Source organism: Rana temporaria, chromosome 5 (genome assembly GCF_905171775.1).
Source record: "Rana temporaria chromosome 5, aRanTem1.1, whole genome shotgun sequence".
Taxonomy (NCBI): Eukaryota; Metazoa; Chordata; class Amphibia; order Anura; family Ranidae; genus Rana; species Rana temporaria.
The window spans coordinates 236,965,422-236,987,034 of NC_053493.1; the positions used below are offsets into that span (position 1 = coordinate 236,965,422).

Genomic DNA, 21,613 nt, shown 5'->3' on the forward strand with positions numbered 1-21,613 from the left:
GCGTAAGACGTCCGGGAATACGAAACCACGTAACTCACGTCGCCGTTCAAAAAAAACGTCGGGGCGCCGCAATTTCGCGCAAAGCACGTCGGGAAATTTCCTAACGGAGCATGCGCAGAACATTCGGCGCGGGAACGCGCCTAATTTAAATGGTGCCCGCCCCATTTGAATTAGGCGGACTTGCGGATTTACGTTACACAGCAGCAAGTTTACAGGTAAGAGCTTTGTGAATCAGGCACTTACGCTGTAAACCTGCGGCGGTGTAACGTAAATGGGATACGTTACGCCGCCGCGTAATTCTACCTGAATCTGGCCCATATTTACTTACCCATAAAGTATTGCATATTTCAAGAGAATACTACAAATGATCTGCAGAAATCTATTTCCAATAGGTTTTCTAGTCTGACTATTTATTATCCAGACTAGTAGTCTAACATTTCTTGAAAAGTATTCAAGCAGGAAACCCCATGGGGTTTCCTGCCACATATTGCTAAGTCTTATCAAATATAGGAGTCTTTGAAATAAGATTACAGACGCTGGGTCAATATGATGACAGAATTGTCAAAGAATAAATAAATAGCTTAGCAAACACAGACAGAATGCAAACTAGTTTTGCTTGCTGTTCATAAAGTGACCCAGGAAATAAATAGCTTAAAGAGGGAGTAAGCTTGGAAAGGTAACAAATATTTTCCTTTTATATCTATTGTGTTTGTATACTTTGCAATGTATTTTTTTACTTTTTATTTTGTTTTTACTTTTTCAGTTACATCCATTTTGTTCTACATTATTCTAACATATTTTATATAACGATTAAAAAAAATATATTAAAAAAGAAAATAAAGTATATATATATAGATTTTTTTAATATCTTTGTATATATACAGTGCAAAAATATATGTGTGTGTGTAGTGTATACCACTCCATTTCATGCCCTGTTTTATGTTGTAGATAATGGAGGCTTTCCGACTGGCAAACACATCTTTGGCCGTTGACTTTCTAAAAATGTTCTGTGAAAAAAGCAAGACCGATAATTTCATCTTTTCTCCATACTGTGTTTCTTCTACTTTGGCTTTAGCTTTTAAAGGAGCCAAGGGAGACACAGCAACTGAAATAGAAAAGGTAGGTGATAGTTTAATGTTTATTCCTTTTTTATTTCTTCCTGTTTATTTATAAATAGGCAACTACAATACATTGCTGTAAAGACTTGAATAGCTAGACTACAAAGCAGGGCCGGATCTAGACTGTCTGATGTGGGGCTGCAGTAAAATAATTCAGGGAGTCAGAGGATACGAAGTCAGCAAGGCAGTGTATAGGAGTCAGTAGGACAGTGTACATAGTTGAGATTGGATTCCCTTACAGAAACAGCCTCCATCTGCACAGTGTGTAGCAGGATACTGCAGCTGACATTCCAGTCTGGGAACACAGCAGCCAGCTACACACTGAGCAGATTAACGATGTGCCTGTAAGGGAATCTGAGCTGAGCTGTGCTGTGTGGGGAAGAGGAGTGCCCCGTGTGCAGTGGAGGGACAAGGTCATCTAGCACCCAAGGTGAAGACAACAAACAGCGCTCCCACCCCTCCAATGTGTAAGCATCATGTCTCAGCAGAACAAAACAGCAATAATCAGCATGCTTACCCCCTAATCATAAATAACCTCTGTGAGCCAGAATTCTCCCCAAACAAAAATGCCAAAACTCCCCCTTCTCCCAGTCCAAATCCACCTCCCAGCACAAATCTTTTCCCCCAAATCCCACTTCCTAGCTCAAATCCTGTTTCAATTCCCCCCACCTAGCACAAATCTCCTCCACCACAAAAAACTCAACCCTCCTAGCGCACATATTCTTTTCTCTCAAATTTCCCATCCTAGCACAACCCCCCCCCCCCCAAATCCCCCCACTCAGCGCAAATCCTCACCCCCAAATCCCCCCTCCTAGTATATTTCCACCCTCCTAACACAAACCCCCAAATCCCTCCTCCTAGAACAGCCCCCTCTAAATTACCCTTCCCAGCACAAATACTCCCCTCCACCCATATCCTCCCTCCTAACACAAATAACCCCCCCCCCAGTACAAATTCTCTCTCCCCAAATACCTCTTCTAGCACAAATCCTTCAAATCCCCCCTCTTGGCCCATAACCCTCCATACCCTCCAACACAAATCCCCCCATTCCCCCTACTAGCACAAATATTCTTCCCCCAAATCTCCCTCCTAGTACATATTATCTCCTCCTGGCAAAAATCCTCGGCCTCTCAAATCCCCCTTCAATATGCCCCCTCTGTTAGATTTTGAAATTATTACTATTTTATGTGATAAAAAGTTTCTGAGAATTAATATTTAAACATGGCCATTTTGAGGACAGACAAAGGTCAGTTGCTGTGTAGGTTACATGTATTTTTGGAGATCTACGTCAAGACAGTGGGTGGAGATATGTTGCTTAAATATACTGAAGTGGGTGTTACGTTTGTGACAGAAGCTCGCCACCTTTCTTGGAGCTAGTCTAAATGTAAATATGCTTAGCTTGGCTTTTAAAACCGTATAAGAATCCATGTGGTGAGAGTAGCTAGTTAGGAAATTCTGGGGTCACCGACCCTACAGGGAGATGGGGGTAGGAAGCCCCACCCAGCAGGAAGCTTTCTCTATGGAAGCCGAGCAGAAAGACGTACCATCATACCATGATAACATCTATTTCCTCTGTCTGTAACCTTCTGAATTTCCATCTTGCCATGTTGTGTTACCAGCTGTCATTATGTAAGCATTGACTGTTTGCTTGTCAATCTTTGAAGAATAAACTTCGTACTATTTGGAAGAAAACCTGAGTTTTGAATATTGGGAATGAAGCGCCTTGGAAGGAGACACTATTGACATTACACATGACACGTGTTAAAAATGTCCCCTCTCTTTCCACATTCAACACCCTCTCAGCGCAAATCCCCCCACCCCCTCCTCGCACAAACCCCCCCAAATCCCCCCTCCTAACACAAATACCTCTCCCTTCCCCCATCTCCACAAACCTCCCATCCCAAGCACAAAAAATTGTTACCATCACCCCATTGGGCCTGATTTACTATGCTCTGTGCGCTGCGCTGGTTCATGCGTTAATTAGTACTCCGGGTGGAGGCTTAATTCGGCGCATGAACCAGCGTAGCAGCCGGCGCATTGAAACTAATATGTAAAGCCGCGCCGAACTCCCTATAGAAGTCTATGGGAGAAATCAAAAGTGTTCATTTTAAAGGCTAATCTGCAAGTTTTGTCCTAAAAAAGTGTTTGGGTACCTCAGTCCTGCCCCAGGGAACATGTATCAATGCTTTTTTTATTTTTTAAAACGGCCGTTTTTTCGGGAGCAGTGAAATTAATAATTCTTAAAGTGAAACAATAAAAGTGAAATATTCCTTTAAATTTCGTACCTAGGGGGGGTGTAATGTCAGCATGTGAAATAGCGCATTTTTCCCGCACTTAGAACTCCCCCTGCACAAAATGACATTCAGAAGGAAAAAAGTCATTTAAAAATTCACACGCGGCTATAATGAATTGTCGGCTCTGACAATTCTAAAGGGATTCATTCATAAAACAAACAAAAAAATGTGTAGGGGTTCCCCCAAATTAAATTACCAGGCCCTTCAGGTCTGGAATGGATATTAAGGGGAACCCCGCCGTAAAAACCAAAAAAAAAAAAGACGTGCGGTTCCCGGCAAATATCCATTCCAGACCCTTCAGGTCTGGTGTGGATTTTAAGGGGAACTCCACCCCAAATTGAAAAAAAAAATGGCGTGGAGTCCCCCTAAAAATCCACACCAGACCCTTATCCGAGCACGTTGACCTGGCCGGCCGCAGAAAAGAGGGGGGGACAGAGTGCGGCCCCCCCTCTCTCCTGAACCGCACCAGGCCACATGCCCTCAACATGGGGAGGATGTCCCCATGTTGATGGGGACAAGGGTCTCATCCCCACAACCCTTGCCCGGTGGTTGTGGAGGTATGCGGGCGGGAGGTTTATCAGAATCTGGAAGACCCCTTTAACAAAGGGGACCCCCAGATCCTGACCCCCCCCCTGTGTGAAATGGTAATGGGGTACATTGTACCTCTACCATTTCACCCCAAAAAAAATGTCAAAGTGTTAAAAATGACAGTAGCCGGTTTTTGACAAATCTTTTAATAAAATCTTCTTTTCTTCTTTCCTTCGGGTTTCTTCCGCTGCTTCTTTCTTCTCGTCCACATCTTGCCCGACGTGTTCTTCTATCTTCTCCGTCCGTCCTTCAGCCTTCTGGTCCCGCATCTTGCCCGTTGTCTTGTCCTGTCTTCTTCTCCGTCCGCCTCCTCGTCCGCATCTTGGGTCTTCTGCGGTGTTCTTCTTGTCCCCGGACCCAGCGTTTGAATTTGATTTGGCCTCCGTTTTCCCGCTCCTGGGACCCGCCCCCCTCTGACGCCACAAGTAAACTCCTTAGAAGGTCATGTGCGTCAGAGGGGGGCGGGGTCGCAGAGCGTCACACAGCGGGGGAATTCAATTTCAATCGCGCCGCCCGGAGAAGAAGTTCCCGCCGTGTCACACTCATGTGACCCCGCCCCCCTCTGACGCCACAAGTAAACTCCTTAGAAGGTCATGTGCGTCAGAGGGGGGCGGGGTCGCAGAGCGTCACACAGCGGGGGAATTCAATTTCAATCGCGCCGCCCGGAGAAGAAGTTCCCGCCGTGTCACACTCATGTGACCCCGCCCCCCTCTGACGCACATGACCTTCTAAGGAGTTTACTTGTGGCGTCAGAGGGGGGCGGGTCCCAGGAGCGGGAAAACGGCGGCCAAATCAAATTCAAACGCTGGGTCCGGGGACGAGAAGAACACCGCAGAAGACCCAAGATGCGGACGAGGAGGCGGACGGAGAAGAAGACAGGACAAGACAACGGGCAAGATGCGGGACCAGAAGGCTGAAGGACGGACGGAGAAGATAGAAGAACACGTAGGGCAAGATGTGGACGAGAAGAAAGAAGCAGCGGAAGAAACCCGAAGGAAAGAAGAAAAGAAGATTTTATTAAAAGATTTGTCAAAAACCGGCTACTGTCATTTTTAACACTTTGACATTTTTTTTGGGGTGAAATGGTAGAGGTACAATGTACCCCATTACCATTTCACATAGGGGGGGGGCCAGGATCTGGGGGTCCCCTTTGTTAAAGGGGTCTTCCAGATTCTGATAAGCCCCCCGCCCGCATACCCCCACAACCACCGGGCAAGGGTTGTGGGGATGAGACCCTTGTCCCCATCAACATGGGGACATCCTCCCCATGTTGAGGGCATGTGGCCTGGTGCGGTTCAGGAGAGGGGGGGGCCGCACTCTGTCCCCCCCTCTTTTCTGCGGCCGGCCAGGTCAACGTGCTCGGATAAGGGTCTGGTGTGGATTTTTAGGGGGACTCCACGCCATTTTTTTTTTCAATTTGGGGTGGAGTTCCCCTTAAAATCCACACCAGACCTGAAGGGTCTGGTATGGATATTTGGGGGGACCCCACGCCATTTTTTGGGGTTTTTTTTACGGCGGGGTTCCCCTTAATATCCATTCCAGACCTGAAGGGCCTGGTAATTTAATTTGGAGGGACCCCCTTTTTTTTTTTTTTTTTTAATGAGCAATGACTCTATTCTTTATAGCCATGAGTACTTTAACCACTTGCCCACCGGGTTAATTCTGGCACTTCTCTCCTTCATGTGAAAATCACAATTTTTTGGCTAGAAAATTAATCAGAACCCCCAAACATTATATATTTTTTTTTAGCAGACATCCTAGGGAATAAAATGGCAGTCATTGCAGTACTTTTTGTCACACCGTATTTGCGCAGCGGTCTTACAAGCGCACTTTTTTTGGATAAAAATCACTTTTTTGAATTAAAAAATAAGACAACAATACATTTTGCCCAATTTTTTTATATATTGTGAAAGATAATGTTACGCCGAGTAAAATGATACCCAACATGTCACACTTAAAAATTGCGCCCGCTCGTGGCATGGCATCAAACTTTTACCCTTTAAAAATCTCGATAGGCGACGTTTAAAAAATTCTACAGGTTGCATTTTTTGAGTTGCAGAGTAGGTCTAGGGCTAGAATTATTGCTCTCACTCTAACGATCGCGGCGATACCTCACTTGTGTGGTTTGAATACCGTTTTCATATGCGGGCGCTACTCGCGTATGCGTTTGCTTCTGTGCGCGAGCTCGTCGGGACGGGGCGCTTTAAAAAAAATTTTGGGGGTTTTCTTATTTATTTTTATTTAGTTTTATAATGTTTTACACTGAAATAAAAAAATAAAAAAAAATGATCAGTTTTCTTCCTATTACAAGGAATGTAAACATCCCTTGTAATAGGACTAGTGTGTGACAGGTCCTCTTTATGGAGAGAGGCGGGGTCAATAAGGCTGGAAAGCATGGTATTGAAAAAAAAAATAAAAGTTCTCATGCTTTCAGCTGCAATCATGTTCGTTCACCACAGTGGTGTAGTGTATAGCACTTTGACCTAGCAGCAAAAGAGTCGTTGGTTCGAATCCCGCCCGTGACAGCATCTGCATGGAGTTTGCATGTTCTCCCTGTGCCTGCATGGGTTTCCTCCCACAATATAAAAACACGCTGTAAATCGGTTCCGGTCTAAATAAGCCCTAATATGCAGTAGTATATTTAGGTTTGGTTCTGCCCTAGGCCTGACTACATATCTGCACCTCCTAATAGAAAAATGACCCACCCCTTCCTGTCAAGGTCACACCCTGTTTTTGTATAACCCCGCCCAGTAATTTTCAGGGGACCCACACACTAGTTCTGGGGGGGCACTGGATTCCCTTAACCACTTCCATACCAGGCACTTACGCACCTTCCCGCCAAGCCAATTTTCAGCTTTCAACACTGTCGCACTTTGAATGGCAATTGCGCGGTCATACAACACTGTACCCAAACAAAATTGGCGTCCTTTTTTCCCCACAAATAGAGCTTTCTTTTGTTGTTATTTGATCACCTCTGCGTTTTTTTTTTTTTGCGCAACAACTAAAAAAAGACTGCAAATTTTGAAACAAAAAAAAGTTTTTATTTTTTTAGGTTAATTTTTTTGTAAATAAGTTTTTCTCTTTCAATTACGGGCACTGATATGGCGGCACTGATGGGCACCGATGAGATGGCACTGATGGACATCGATGAGGTAGTACTGACGGCACAGATGAGGTGGCATTGATTGGCGGCGCTGCTATGCGGCACTGATGGGCACTCATAGGCGGCACTGATGGGCACTCATGGGCGGCACAGATGGGCGGCACTTATGGGTGGCACTGATGGATACTTATGGGTGGCACAGGTGGGCACTGATAGGTGGGCACTGTGCATGGATGGGCACTGTGGGGTGGCACTGATGGACACTGTGGGGTGGCACTGATTTTCCCAGTCAGTGCCCATTTGTGGGCACTGATTGGCATCTTTTTTCTTATTTTTTATTGCTTTTTGTTTTTTTGTTCTATATTTTTTTTGTTTTTGCACACCCTGGTGGTCCAGGGTGGGCATCCCTGGTGGTCCAGTGTGGTAATCCGAGGGGGGGCTGCGCTGATAAACAATCAGCGCGAACGCCCCCTGTCAGGAGAGCCGCCGATCGGCTCTCCTATACTCGCGTCTGTCAGACGCGAGTGAGGAAGAGCCATCGATGGCTCTTCCTGTTTACATCGTGATCAGCCGTGATTGGACACGGCTGATCACGTGGTAAAGAGTCTCCGTCTCCGTGAGAGACTCTTTACTGAGATCAGACTGACACCCCGCATCACCGATCGCCGCACTGCGTGCCCCCACAGGCGCGTGCGGCATGAAATCCTGCAGGACGTCCTGTCAGGATTGTGTAACCACTTCCCGGACGTAAATCGGCCATAGGCTGGGCGGGAAGTGGTTAATTTGCATAGTTTTTCTCTCACTTCCTGTTTGGCTATGGGGCAGGAAGTGAAGGCAAATCTCCCCAATTGGACACAGATAATACAAAATAAACTGACAGGGCCTATAACCCTCCCTCACTCTATCCAAAATTAAAGAAAATAAAACTTGTTGATTATAGTTCTTGTCAGGGGCGGACTGACCATTGAGTCACTCGGGCACTGCCCAAGGGCCCCATGCCACTAGGGGGCCCCATCCGGGTTGCCAGGCTCAGTAAAACCAGGGACAGTATGTAAAAATCTGTGTTTTTTTTAGATCTGTCCCTGATATGTCCGAAAATGACATGCTTTTAATGTGAATATCCCAAGATTTTAGCTGCCCGCCTCTGCACTACCTCCTGGCGTGGTGGTCATCTGTAAGCCAGAGGGGCCCCATAATCTTCTATTGCCCAGGGGCCACATGAGTTGTCAGTCCGCCCCTGGTTCTAGTTTAAGCACAAATTTCATAGAGTTTTATTGAGAGCCCCAAAAAATATAACCATGCCAATAGGCCAGGATAGAGCGTTGCTAATATGTTGGAATGTGTGCGTTAGAGCACCCCACCCAATGTTAACTAAAAAATTATTAATTTGCAAATAAGTATTATCTGCTCATTTTTTGGGGATGTCTGCACCCCTGATAGTGACAACATTTGTGAGGTGTCTTCACCCTTTCTAATTCATTCACTTCCTGTCACATAGCCAAACAGGAAGTGAGGGTAAAACCTTACTAATATCTTTTCTTGGGGACACAGAGATCAAGCTAAATAGTTTCCCATTATGTAAATTGCACTCTAGCATTTTGCTGTGTACACCCCAAATTATTAGGGATCTTGGACTTTGGGGTCCATTGACTAAAGGCAAATCCACTTTGCACTACAAGTGCAAAGCAAGGAAGAAAGAAAACAAAACAACTTTGCTTCTACAGGATTGGATGTTAAAACCATCAGTGCTTCCTCTCTGATTTTCAGCAACTATGCTTGTACTGCAGAGTGGCTTTGCCTTTACTAAACCCCAAACTAAATAATCATTTGGGGCAGGGATCCTCAAACTACAGCCCTCCAGCTGTTTTAGAACTACACATCCCATGAGGCCTTGTAATGCACTGATATTCACAGACATGACTAGGCATGATGGGAATTGTAGTTCCTGAACAACTGGAGGGCCGTAGTTTGAAGACCCATGATTTGGGGTGTACACAGCAGTGCTGGAGTGCAATTTGCTTAATGGGGACACTAGTTAGATTGACCTGTGTCCCCAAGAAATGACACTGGTAGGGTTTTAACCTCACTTCCTGTTCAGCTGTGTGACAGGAAGTGAAGCCAATTTTAAGAAAAGGGACACAAAGCTCAACACAAAAATAAAAAAACACAAAGCAGGGGTTCTAACACTCACTTGGCTTCCCTCAAACACCCACAATTTGAATAGGATTGCCTTGCGCTAGATTTAAGCACAGTGCTGTAAATCAGCACGTCAAGCCTGTCCACCAATAGCAAACCCCCCCCCACAGGCCATGTTTGCAGGTTTTCCTTCATCTTGCACATGTGCTTTAAAATACAGTCTGGACAGCAATTCTTGATAAGAGAAATCCCCAAAACATGTCCTGTCGGGGGTACTTGAGGGCTGAGGACCACTGCAGAATAAATAAAATACTTACCAGTTTTTGTCTTTAAAGTCAGGGAGAATAAACATGGCAAACATTTCATGATTACACACCAGGAAAGAAGCTTAGACAAAAATCACACATAATTTGTTAGGCCCAAACCTAGTTCAGCTGCAGCTGTCAACATATGTAGCATGAAAAAGTAACAAAAGACAAACTTAACAATTTTAAAGTAATTTTTATTGGTCAACAAAACAAGGAAAGCAAAAAAAGACAAACAAACAAAAATACATTTCAAAATTCTAAATAACCATAGCTTTACACATTTTTCATAAAATAAGGCCACATAGACAAATACATCAAAGTGAACATCATTTAAAAATAAACCAAAACCATTGGCAAAATAAAACAAAACCCATGCAACAAACCACATTTGTGTTTAGCAACAGCATTTCTGCCAGCCTGCCCCTTCTGAGGGCAGCTGAGGACTGATCGATCCAAGCTTTTTATAACAGTGCTAGTAATGAAGCAATTGAAATCACATGAACAAATTGCAGTCTCTAGTTTGGGTGAGCTTGTAATTGGGCACACCTGCAATTAATCCAAACCACGCTCTATGAGCATCCAATGAGTGTTTTTCACCTTTTAAAAAGAAAGGATATTTTTTTTCTAAGTGTTTGAGCATGCTCAGTTCATCACACATGTAGGAACCAAGCTGCAATGGAATGAGAGCTTTTTTTTTTGGTTTCCCCTGATCTGATGCTTTCCAGCCTGAAGGGGAGGTGTTAAAGACAGAAGTAAACACGCACATTTAATAATCTATTTGTGTGAAAAAAAAGGTTGCCAATTTTGTTTGGGAGCCACGTCGCACGACTGCGCAATTGTCAGTTAAAGCGACGCCGTGCCGAATCACAAAAACTTGCCCGGTCATTGACCAGAAATATGGTCCGGGCTCAAGTGGTTAAAAATTAACAAAACACAAAAGTGAGCCCAATTTTTGGGGATAATGTGAAAGATGATGTTACACTGAGTAAATAGATACCTTACATGTCACGCTTTACTATTGGAAACACTCCTGCAATGGGGCCAAAATGAATTCCGTGAATATCCCCATAGGCAACCTTTTTCTTTTTTTTCCAGGTTACCAGTTTATAGTTACAAAGAAGGTCTAGTGGTAAAAGTATTGCTCTCGCTCTAACGCACGCGTCAATACCTCACATGTGTGGTTTGAACGATGTTTATATATGTGGGCGGGACTTGCGTAAGTCCCGCCCACATATGTAAAAATTAGTTTTACTTTTTGCTATAATAAATATCCCCAAAAATATATATTCCAAAAACTAAAAAACCCCTCAGTTTAGGCCGATACGTATTCTACATCTTTTTGGTTCCAAAAAATCGCAAATAGCGTTTAGTGTTTGGTTTTTGCAAAAGTTATAGCGTCTACAAATTTTTTTTTTTTGTTGTTTTAACTAGTTATTGGGGCGATCAGCGATTTTTATCGGTACTGCGACATTATGGCGGACACATCGAACACTTTTTTGGAACCATTGGCATTTTTCTAGCGATCAGTGCTGTAAAAAATGCATTGCTTACTCAAAAAATGCCACTGGCAGGGAAGGGGTTAACACTAGGTGCGAGGGAGGGGTTAAATATGTTCCCTGGGTGTGTTCTAACTGTAGGGGGGGGGACTGACATGTGTAAATGACAGATCGCTGTTCATGAAGGGGAACTTCAGACCCCCCCAAAAAAAAATAAGGTGGGTTCCCTCCAGGTGCATACCAGGCTCTTAGGCTTGGTCTGGAACATAAGGGGTTAAACCCGCGCAAAAAAAAATAGCGTGGGGGTCACCCCCAAGATCCAAACCAAGCACTTATCCCAGGCACGCAGTCTGGTCAGACAGGAATGGGGGTGGGGACGAGCGAGCGCCCCCCTCCCTCCTGAGACATACCAGACCACATGCCCTCAACATGGGGGAGTGTGTGCTGTGGGGGAGGGGGGCACTGCCCCCCCACCCCAAAGCACTCTTGCCCCCATGTCGATAGGGACAAGAGCCTCTTCCCGACAACCCTGGCCGTTGGTTGTCGGGGTATGCGGGCGGCGAGCTTATCAGAATCTGAGAGACCCCTTTAATAAAGGGGTCCCCAGATTCCGGCCCCCCACCCTATGTGAATGAGTATGGGGTACATCGTACCTCTACCCATTCACATGGGGGAAATGTAAAGTAAAATAAAACACCACACAGAATAAAATATTTTATTAATCTGCTCCGGAGCCCCCCCTTTCTTCTTTAGCTCTCTTAGAAGGGGGGGTTTCTTCTCTCCCGATCTTCCGCCGGGACCCTGGGCTTCGGTGATTTCTGCCGGGGGAGGGCGCCATCCCTCGGTCCTCTCCGGAGCCTTCCGCCGGATGCCCCCACCCCATTTAAGCTCTTTTACATTAGGGAGGGGCATCCGGACTTCGGGGTCTTCTGCCGGGGGATGGCGCCTATCCCCCGGTCTTTCCGGTGCCTTCCGCCAGGGTTCCGGTCTTCCTGGTCTTCTGCCGGGGGTGCGCCAACTCCCCGGTCTTTTCTCTTCTGTCTTCTCTGCTCCCTCTTCTGCCTGGCTCCCCCGCGGAGCCAGGGCTTTCTTCCGTCTTCTTTCTTCTCTCTTCCTTCTTCTGCCTGTCTCCTCCGGGAGCCCAGGGCTTGTCTCCGCTGTCTTCTTCCTTCTCTTCCATTCGATGTTGACACGACGAGGTTCCGCGCTGACATGCCGTGTCAGCGGCGGGCATGGACTTATATAGGGTAATGCCACCATGTGACCTCAACCCATGTGACATCACATTCCCTGGGCATGATGGGAATGTGATGTCACATGGGTTGAGGTCACATGGTGGCATTGCCCTATATAAGTCCATGCCCACTGCTCAGACGGCATTCCAGCGCCGGACCTCGTCGTGTCAACATCCAATGGAAGAGAAGCAAGAAGACAGCGGAGACAAGCCCTGGGCTCCCGGAGGAGACAGGCAGAAGAAGGAAGAGAGAAGAAAGAAGACGGAAGAAAGCCCTGGCTCCGCGGGGGAGCCAGGCAGAAGAGGGAGCAGAGAAGACAGAAGAGAAAAGACCGGGGAGTTGGCGCACCCCCGGCAGAAGACCAGGAAGACCGGAACCCTGGCGGAAGGCACCGGAAAGACCGGGGGATAGGCGCCATCCCCCGGCAGAAGACCCCGAAGTCCGGATGCCCCTCCCTAATGTAAAAGAGCTTAAATGGGGTGGGGGCATCCGGCGGAAGGCTCCGGAGAGGACCGAGGGATGGCGCCCTCCCCCGGCAGAAATCACCGAAGCCCAGGGTCCCGGCGGAAGATCGGGAGAGAAGAAACCCCCCCTTCTAAGAGAGCTAAAGAAGAAAGGGGGGGCTCCGGAGCAGATTAATAAAATATTTTATTCTGTGTGGTGTTTTATTTTACTTTACATTTCCCCCATGTGAATGGGTAGAGGTACGATGTACCCCATACTCATTCACATAGGGTGGGGGGCCGGAATCTGGGGGCCCCCTTATTAAAGGGAGCTCGCAGATTCCGATTAGCCCCGCCCGCATACCCCGACAACCAATGGCAAGGGTTGTCGGGAAGAGGCTCTTGTCCCTATAGACATGGGGGCAAGAGTGCTGTGGGGTGGGGGGGCACTGCCCCCCTCCCCCACAGCACACACTCCCCCATGTTGAGGGCATGCGGTCTGGTACGGCTCAGGAGGGGGGGGGCCGCTCGCTCGTCCCCTCCCCCATTCCTGTCCGGGCCAGACTGCATGCTTGGGATGAGGGCTTGGTTTGGATCGGGGGGGGACCCCCGCGCCGAATCGGCGCGGGTTTAACCCCTCACGTTCCGGACCAAGCCTAAGAGCCTAATGTAGCCCTGAAGGGGGACCCGCGCCGATTTCAAGTTTGAAATTTGGCGCGGAGTTCCCCTTCAGGGCTGAAAACAGCTCGGAGATTCCCGTGCGCCGCGTCACGCAGCGCAATCACGGGTACGCCGCTTGGTATTTACCAAGATTTTCACGGCGTACTGACAAGGCGCACGGGAATCCCTGACTTTTCTCTCTGCGCATGCCCAGTATGCAAATGAACCTCCCGAGGTTCAGGCGCACTGTGCAAGCGTACGGGGATCTGTTTTCAAAAAACACTTTCCCTTTCAATTCGGCCCGCCAAACACTTTCAAACACATGTCACTTCACTTCCCCTGCATCCCCCCACCTCCCCCCTAATAAACTCCCGCCCAAACCCCCGCAATTTACAGTTTAATGTGCCGTGCGCCAGGTCTGTACTGGTGCACAATGCACCCTCTCCTGGGCGCACGGAGCACATTAGTAACTAGGGAAATACACTGCACTAGCAGCGTATTTCTTTAGTAAATGGCCAAACGGCTGCTACTCCTGCTTTTACTCCATGAGTCATGGAGTAAAGGCTTGGTAAATCAGGCCCACTGTGTTCCCTGTACAATTCCCCCTCCCTCACTCCCTCCCAAACTTACAGGCAGGAATTCTACAGGAGTGGTGACAGTGGGACAGTGTATTTTTACATAGTTACATTAGTCTAACTGGTAACTATGTATACACAATATCTGTCTTATGCCCCTGCAAGCTGCAAATCACTGAAGTGGACATAGTTACTCTAGTGATCTCCACTTGCTTCTGGGTCCCATGCTGAGTGGCTGGTCTGATGCATTGTAAACACAGGTCAGCTGTTTTGCATGGGCACCATTCAGAAATGCTTTGTATCTGAATGAATGCAAAGCAATCTTGGATTGAACAAGGTGGAGATTATGGCGTCACCATCTTGCCTCTCCACCTTGTCTAATCAGAGAACACTTTGCATAGAAAATGCAAAGCATTCTCTGAATGGCACACACGCTGAGTGGCCGACCTCCTATGTTCACAATGCATCAGGCCGGCCACTCAGCCCGGAACCGGGAATCAAGTGGAGATCACCAGAGTAGCAGTGTCCACTTCCAGGAGCATTGCCAGGTATGGTAAATTTTTCCAGTCCCGGCTGGAAAAATATGTAAATATATGCCATGCCTGGAATGTATTAATTTTTAGGGAATAAACCAAATATTTTCAAATATTAAAACACATAACAAGCTCACCTTCACCAATGCCACATTTGTATGGTAACAAGGAGAACAAATTAGGATAGCCTCTAGCTTCCTCCATAGTTGTGTGAAATTGGGAAAACAACTGCGCTATGTCGGTTATATTAAAACACACGTAGCCTGAAACTAGAATGATAAGCAGCAACTAATCTGTGAACTAACAGTGTACAAATTTGGAAAAATAAATAGTGGCGCTAAATCAAAAACCTTTTTGTGACAAATATATATACTACCACTGAAGGAGTATATCATGTGCATATATTAAAAAAGCTGTGGGGCAATAAAAAAATATATGCCTAATAGTGAATAGAAACTTGAAATCAATAAACACAAAAAAACATGTGGTGACACAAAAATATGATCCATGTGCAAAATATACTACCACTGAAGGAACATATCGGGCCAGATTCAAATAGAGATACGACGGTGTATCTCCTGATACACCGTCGTATCTCTGAGTTTTTGTCGGTCGTATCTATGCGACTGATTCATAGAATCAGTTACGCATAGATATGCCTAAGATCCGACAGGTGTAACTGCGTTACACCGTCAGATCTTAGGATGCAATTCCAGGCCGGCCGCTAGGTGGCATTTCGGTTTATTTACGCAACGAATATGCAAATGAGGAGATACGCCGATTCAGAAACGAACGACCGCCCAGGGGTATTTTTTTAACGTCGTTTGCGTTTGGCTTTTTCCGGCGGATAGTTACCCCTGGGTCTATGAGGCGCAGCCAATGTTAAGTATGGCCGTCGTTCCCGCGTCGCGATTTAAAAATTTTACCTCTTTTGCGTAACTCGTCCGTGAATGGGGCTGGACGCCATTTACGTTCACGTCGAAACCAATGACATCCTTGCGACGTCATTTAGCGCAATGCACGCTGGGTAAATTTGTGGACGGCGCATGCGCTATTCGATTGGCGCGGGAACGCGCCTGATTTGAATAGTACACTCCCCCTAGCCGCGGAATTTGAATTCCGCCGGGGGATTTACGATACGCTGCCGCAAGTTTTGAGGTAAGTGCTTTGTGAATTACCCACTTGCCTCAAAAACTTGCGGCGGCGAATCTTAAATCACATAGGTTACGCGGATCTAAAGATCCGCTAAGCTATGTGAATCTGGCCCATCATGTGCATGTATCATAAAAGGGTTAAAAGACGTGAAGCAATTAAACGTGAGTGCTCAATCGTGAATAGACAACTTAGAATCAATAGACACAAGTATATATGAAACAGTTGAATAAATTGAGCAGTGACACAAAAGTAAAGTCCATCAAATTAGATAGATGAAAAAGTCCATAAGATTGTGTGGTATATTAAACACTGGTGCACACTCTAAATAACTGCACTCTCGTGATGCCGTTTGGAACCCAGTGTGAATCCACCACCATTAGCCAAGTAGTCTTCTTACCAACCTCACATAGCGTAAAACCAAGGTGATTTATTTTGAATGGTAAAAACAGTAAAAAACTCACATTTCAGTAAACAAAGACTAGCCTTGAGCCTGTTGCGCCGGCCGGATGCAAACAGGCAAACCCGTCCGTGTAGAGATCAAGCGAATGAGGGTGATGACGTCAGCACGCCGCTCGTTCCGCCCTGATGACGTCAGCATGCCGCTCGTTCCGCCCTGATGACGTCAGCATGCCGTTCGTTCGGCGGAACGAGCGGCGTGCTGACATCATCACCCTCATTCGCTTGATGACTGGGTATTCTATGCAAAGTGAAATTTCAGCATACACACTAACCTCTAATGCAAAGTACTTCCCTTGCAAAGTGACCAGCCTCATAATGCAAAGTTCTTCCCTCACATAGTGAATCAGCCTCAATATGTAATAAGTATTTTTCATTGTAATACAATTTCTTCTTTTATACTAGGTTCTTCGCTTTGAAAAAGTCAATGATTATGATTTTGGATTTCAAACACTGACGTCAGATATTTCCAAAATGTGTTCCCCCCTCAAAGTTGTAAAAAGGGTTTACGTTGACAGTAGTCACAAATGCACTAAGGTGAGCATCTGTTTATGTTCTGTGTACACACTGAAAGTCTTCTCAGGCTTATAGAAAAGGAAAAACAGAACTGTTATGTGACTAAGCTTAGTTTCTGCAGCTCACAACTTTGCTGGTATCCTTAAAGTGTTACTAAACTCAGGACTAGGGATGAGCTCGATGTTCCAGTTGAACGTAAGTTCGACTCGAACAAGCGGGTGTTCGCCTGTTCGCCGAATAGCGGACAATTTGTTGTGTTCGCGGCAAATTCGAAAGCCGCAGAACACCCTTTAAAAGTCTATGGGAGAAATCAAAAGTGCTAAATTTAAAGACTTATATGCAAGTTATTATCCTAAAAAGTGTTTGGGGACCTGGGTCCTGCTTAAGGGGACATGTATCAATGCAAAAAAAATGTTTTGAAAACTGTATTTTTTTCGGGAGCAGTGATTTTAATAATGCTTAAAGTGAAACAATAAAAGTGAAATATTCCTTTAAATTCCATACCTGGGGGGTGTCTATAGTATGCCTGTAAATTAGCACATTTTTCTTGTGTTTAGAAAAGTCCCTGCAGCAAAATTAAATTTCTAAAGGAAAAAAGTCATTTAAAACTGCTTGCAGCTATAATGAATTGTCGGGTCCCGCAATACAGATAAAAGTAATTGGAAAAAGCGGCAAGGGCCCCCCCCCCAGTCCCTTACCAGGCCCTTTGGGTCTTGTATGAATATTAAGGGGAACCCCGAACCAAAATTAAAAAAAAAATGTGTGGGGGGCCCTACAGGTCTGGTATGGATATTAAACTACCAAAAAGGCTTGCATTGATCTCTCCGTTGATCCCCGCTAAGCCGGTGGATGACTAGTCCGTCTCTGCACACTGTGCTGAAACGGGTCAGATCTCCGCTCTCCTCTTTGGGCCGATCGGATGAAAACAAACCATCTGTCCGTTTTTATCCGATCCGCCAGACGGATGCAAAATAGGGTTTGCAAAATAGGGTTTGCATCCGTCACACTTTAGCGGAGAGGATCGAATCAGGGCTGATCGGGTGTCAGCGGACATGTCACCGTTGACATCAAATGCTCGTTCTGGTCCTCCTGATAAAACTGACAGGCGGATCTGAACGGTCTGCACGTGTGAAAGGGGCTAAAGAATCTGAACTATCAAGTCAGCTAAACTGACTGTAGCTTACCACCATTAAATTTAGAGAGACACACGCTAAAGGGCAGGGTGGGTACATGCCAAAAATTATGGTAGAGTTTCCTTCATTTTATTTGTGCTGTGATTTGCAAGAGTCTAGCTTAGAGTAGGCATATTTTATGCAGGATAAGGCCTCATTCACACAGGTGGACTCCGTTGCTACGTTGCTACTGCTCCCGTCAGCTCAGCGGGAGATCAGTCCGCAGATCTCCGCTGAGCCGACGGATGACAAGCTCCTCTCTGCTCACTGAGCGGGGAGGGGCTTGTTAGGCACCGCTGTCCTCCTATGGAGCGATCTGATGAAAACGGACAGCATGTCCGTTTTCATCAGATCTTACCCGATCCGCATGGACGGATGGGGACGTGGCCCCCATACGTCTGTTTTTAGCGGATCGGATCGGGTCGGATGTCAGCGGACATGTCTCCGCTGACATCCGACGCTCCATAGCGATGCATGGAGCGGCCATTCAGTTCCGTGACAGACGGACGAACGGCCCGTAGTGTGAATGAGGCTTAAATGGGGTTTAGCTGGTATAGAAGATTATTAGGATATAAGAAAAACATCGGATGTGTAAACACTTCCATCGACAAGACAAAACAATTTAATCCTGTGAGGTTTACTATAAGGAGAGTGGAAAATCTGGTGCAGCTGTGAATGGTAGCCAATCAGTTTCTAATGCCACTTACACACGAACGGATTTTCCTTTGGAAAAAAAATCAGATTTTTTTTCCCGATGGAATTCTGCTCAAGCTTGGCTTGCATACACATGGTCACACAAAAGTTCTCTGAACTTTCAAGCGTTAAGAATGCAGTGATGTACAACACTACGACGAAGCGAGAAAAATAAGTTGAATGCTTCCCATCATGTGTTGAATTGTTTGAGCATGCATGTTTTTTTTCCCGTCGGAATTGCATACAGACACACAAATTTTTTCGATAGGAATTTTATCTGTCTGAAAAATTAAGAACCTGCTCTCTATCTAAGTCCGTTGGAAATTCCGACAGAAAAAGTCAGATGGGGCATACACACGGTCGGAATATCCGCCAAAAAGCTCCAATCGGAAATTCCGACCGCGTGAATGCGGCATAACTTCAGTTTGTTCAATTAAGTTTTGACATAAACCTGGAAGCTGATTGGTTTCTGTTCAGGACTGCGCCAGATTTTGCACTCTCCAGTTTCAGTAAATTAACCCCTTTGTGTTGGGATAGTGTAAGTGTCTTAGATCCAACAAATCTCTTAAAAGTTTACTGAACATATTTTATGCTGTGTATTGGTTCATTCCTATAGTGTTGTGTCTTTTTAATCCAGGACTTACAAATATCATTATGCAATATTCTCATTCAAAATTTTTTGTAGGAGTTCATAAATTTAACCAAGAAGCCCTATCCATCAGAACTGGAATCAGTTGACATTAAAAGTCGAGTAGAAGAGGCTCGGAACCAGATAAACACATCCGTAAAAGACCTCACTGATGGTAAGTAGCTGAACTTACAAATGTTAACAGGGATAGGTGCCCTATAGGAGTCCTAGAACCTACAAATGTTAGTTTTAAGGATTTGATCCATTTTCTCTGGGTGTACCTGTTTCTTCTTCTGATTCTATTTTGGTTGTGTGCTGTCAATCAGTGAGGAGAGAGCAGGGGCATGGCTTAATGGCCCTGTGTGTGTCTATGGATGTACACAGTCTGGCTTGGGAGCATGAACACACAAGTGCCTCTTTAGCACCTGGTTTGCCAAGGGGGCACACAGGGTAGGGGACAGCCAAAATTGGGGGTAAGGGACCTTTTTGAACTATATTATTGGGCTAGGTAAGTATAACCTCTTTTTTATTTTAAACAGCCTTTAGTATCACTTTAACCACTTCAGCTCTCACACCTGTACACCCCTTATTGACCAGAGAAATCATAATATATCTGCTATTGGTCTGTTTATTCAGTAATAACTTTACTTTAACCCCTTCAGCACCGGAAGAATTTACCCCCTTCCTGACCAGAGCACTTATTGCGATTTGGCACTGCGTTGATTTAACTGACAATTGCGCGGTTGTGCGACGTGGAACTAGAACAACATTGACGTCCTTTTTTTTCCCACAAATAGAGCTTTCTTTTGGTGGTATTCGATCACCTCTGCGGTTTTAATTTTTTGCGCTATAAACAAAAAAGTGCGACAATTTTGAAAAAAAAAAGCTAAACGCCAATAACGGCGGTCACATGATCAGAAACCCTGCCCCGGCATCAGGGATGCGTGGGCATTAAGTCTTTAAGCAACTACACAGCATAATAACAATCTATTTGTTTCATTTTGCAGGTAACATGGAGACGGTATTGGATGAGGGTTCACTGAATGAGAATACCAATATGGTTTTGCTTGGAGCTGCATACTTGAAAGGATGCTGGTTATATAAATTCAATGAATCTGAAACCAAAGAGGCCGAATTTCATATTAACAAGGTATGAGATTATTTTGCACAGAATGGAGAGTGTTGGGAAATAGGCAATAATAAGAATAAAGTGTAACTAAAGGCAATTAAAAAAATAAATAAAATTATGGATAGAGTAATGCCCTGTATACACGATAAGAATTTCCAATGGGATAAAATCCGATGAAATTTTCCGGCGGAATTCCTCTCAAGCTGTCTTGCATACACACTGTCAGACCAAATTCCTACCGTCCAAAACGCGGTGACGTAAAACACTACGACAAGACGAGAAAAATTAAGTGCAATGCTTCCGAGCATGCGTCGACTTGATTCTGAGCATGCGTGTTTTTTTCTCTGTCAGAGTTCTACACAGACGATTGGAATTTCCGATAGGATTTTTTCCCATTGGAAAAAAAGAAAACATGTTCTATTTCTAAACTCCGACGGAAAAAAGGCCGATGGGACCCACACACGGTCGGAATATCCGATGAAAAAATTCTGTTTGACTTATTTCATCGGAAATTCTGATTGTGTGTACAAGGCATAAGGGAGGGTTATAACCCCTCTCACACTTTTTTTTTCATCTGTGTTCCATTGGAGAGATTTCCCTTTACTTACTGCCCTATAGCCAAAACAGGAAGTGAGAGAAAATCTCTCCAAAGCGAGGGAATCGCTGTGTGCCACCAAGGTCACCAGAACTAGTGTCCCCATTGGAATATTTCCCCTCTATTACTGGCATCAACCCAAAATGTGGGACTTTTTTTTACAAACTTTCACTTTCAATGATAACGGTTAACAGGAAAAATAGAGAGTGAATCTCCCTAATGGGGCACAGACAGCAATAAATATTGACAGGGGTTCTCATCCCTCTCCACTCTATCCAAAACCAAAATGTTGGGCCAGATTCACGTAGCTCAGCGGATCTATAGATCCGCTCGATCTACGTGAATTAAGATCCGCTCCCGCAAGTTTAGGAGGCAAGTGGCTAATTCACAAACCACTTACCTCCAAACTTGCGACGGCGGATCCTAAATCCCCCAGCGGAATTCAAATTCCGCGGCTAGGGGAGTGTCATATTTAAATCAGGCGCGCTCCCGCGCCGATTTAAATACGCATGCGTCGTCCGGGGAATTTCCCGGCGTGCATTGCTCCCACTGACGTCAATAGGACGTCAGTGGTTGCGACGGGAGCTAGACTTGCGACGCGCGTGTTCGTGAATCGGCGTACGCAAACGACGTAGGAAATTTCAAACTCGACGCGGGAACGACGGCCATACTTAACAATACTTACCCCTGCTTTTAGCAGGGGTAAGTATACGACGGGTACCGCGATACGGAAACGACGTAAGAACACCGCGTCGGGTCCGCGTACGGTCGTGAATTTCG

At 45.6% G+C, this 21,613-nt stretch overlaps 1 protein-coding gene across 1 annotated transcript in view; it reads left to right on the forward strand.

The window, feature by feature from the left end:
- The window catches only part of SERPINB5 (serpin family B member 5), a 75,217-nt gene that overhangs the window by 18,546 nt on the left and 35,058 nt on the right, over positions 1–21,613 (forward strand). The window contains exons 2-5 of the mRNA XM_040353612.1: positions 949–1,119; positions 16,506–16,637; positions 19,167–19,284; positions 20,117–20,259. Of these exons, the coding sequence (XP_040209546.1) occupies positions 952–1,119; positions 16,506–16,637; positions 19,167–19,284; positions 20,117–20,259 (561 nt within the window). The 5' untranslated portion in view covers positions 949–951. The remainder of the gene's footprint in view (positions 1–948; positions 1,120–16,505; positions 16,638–19,166; positions 19,285–20,116; positions 20,260–21,613) is intronic.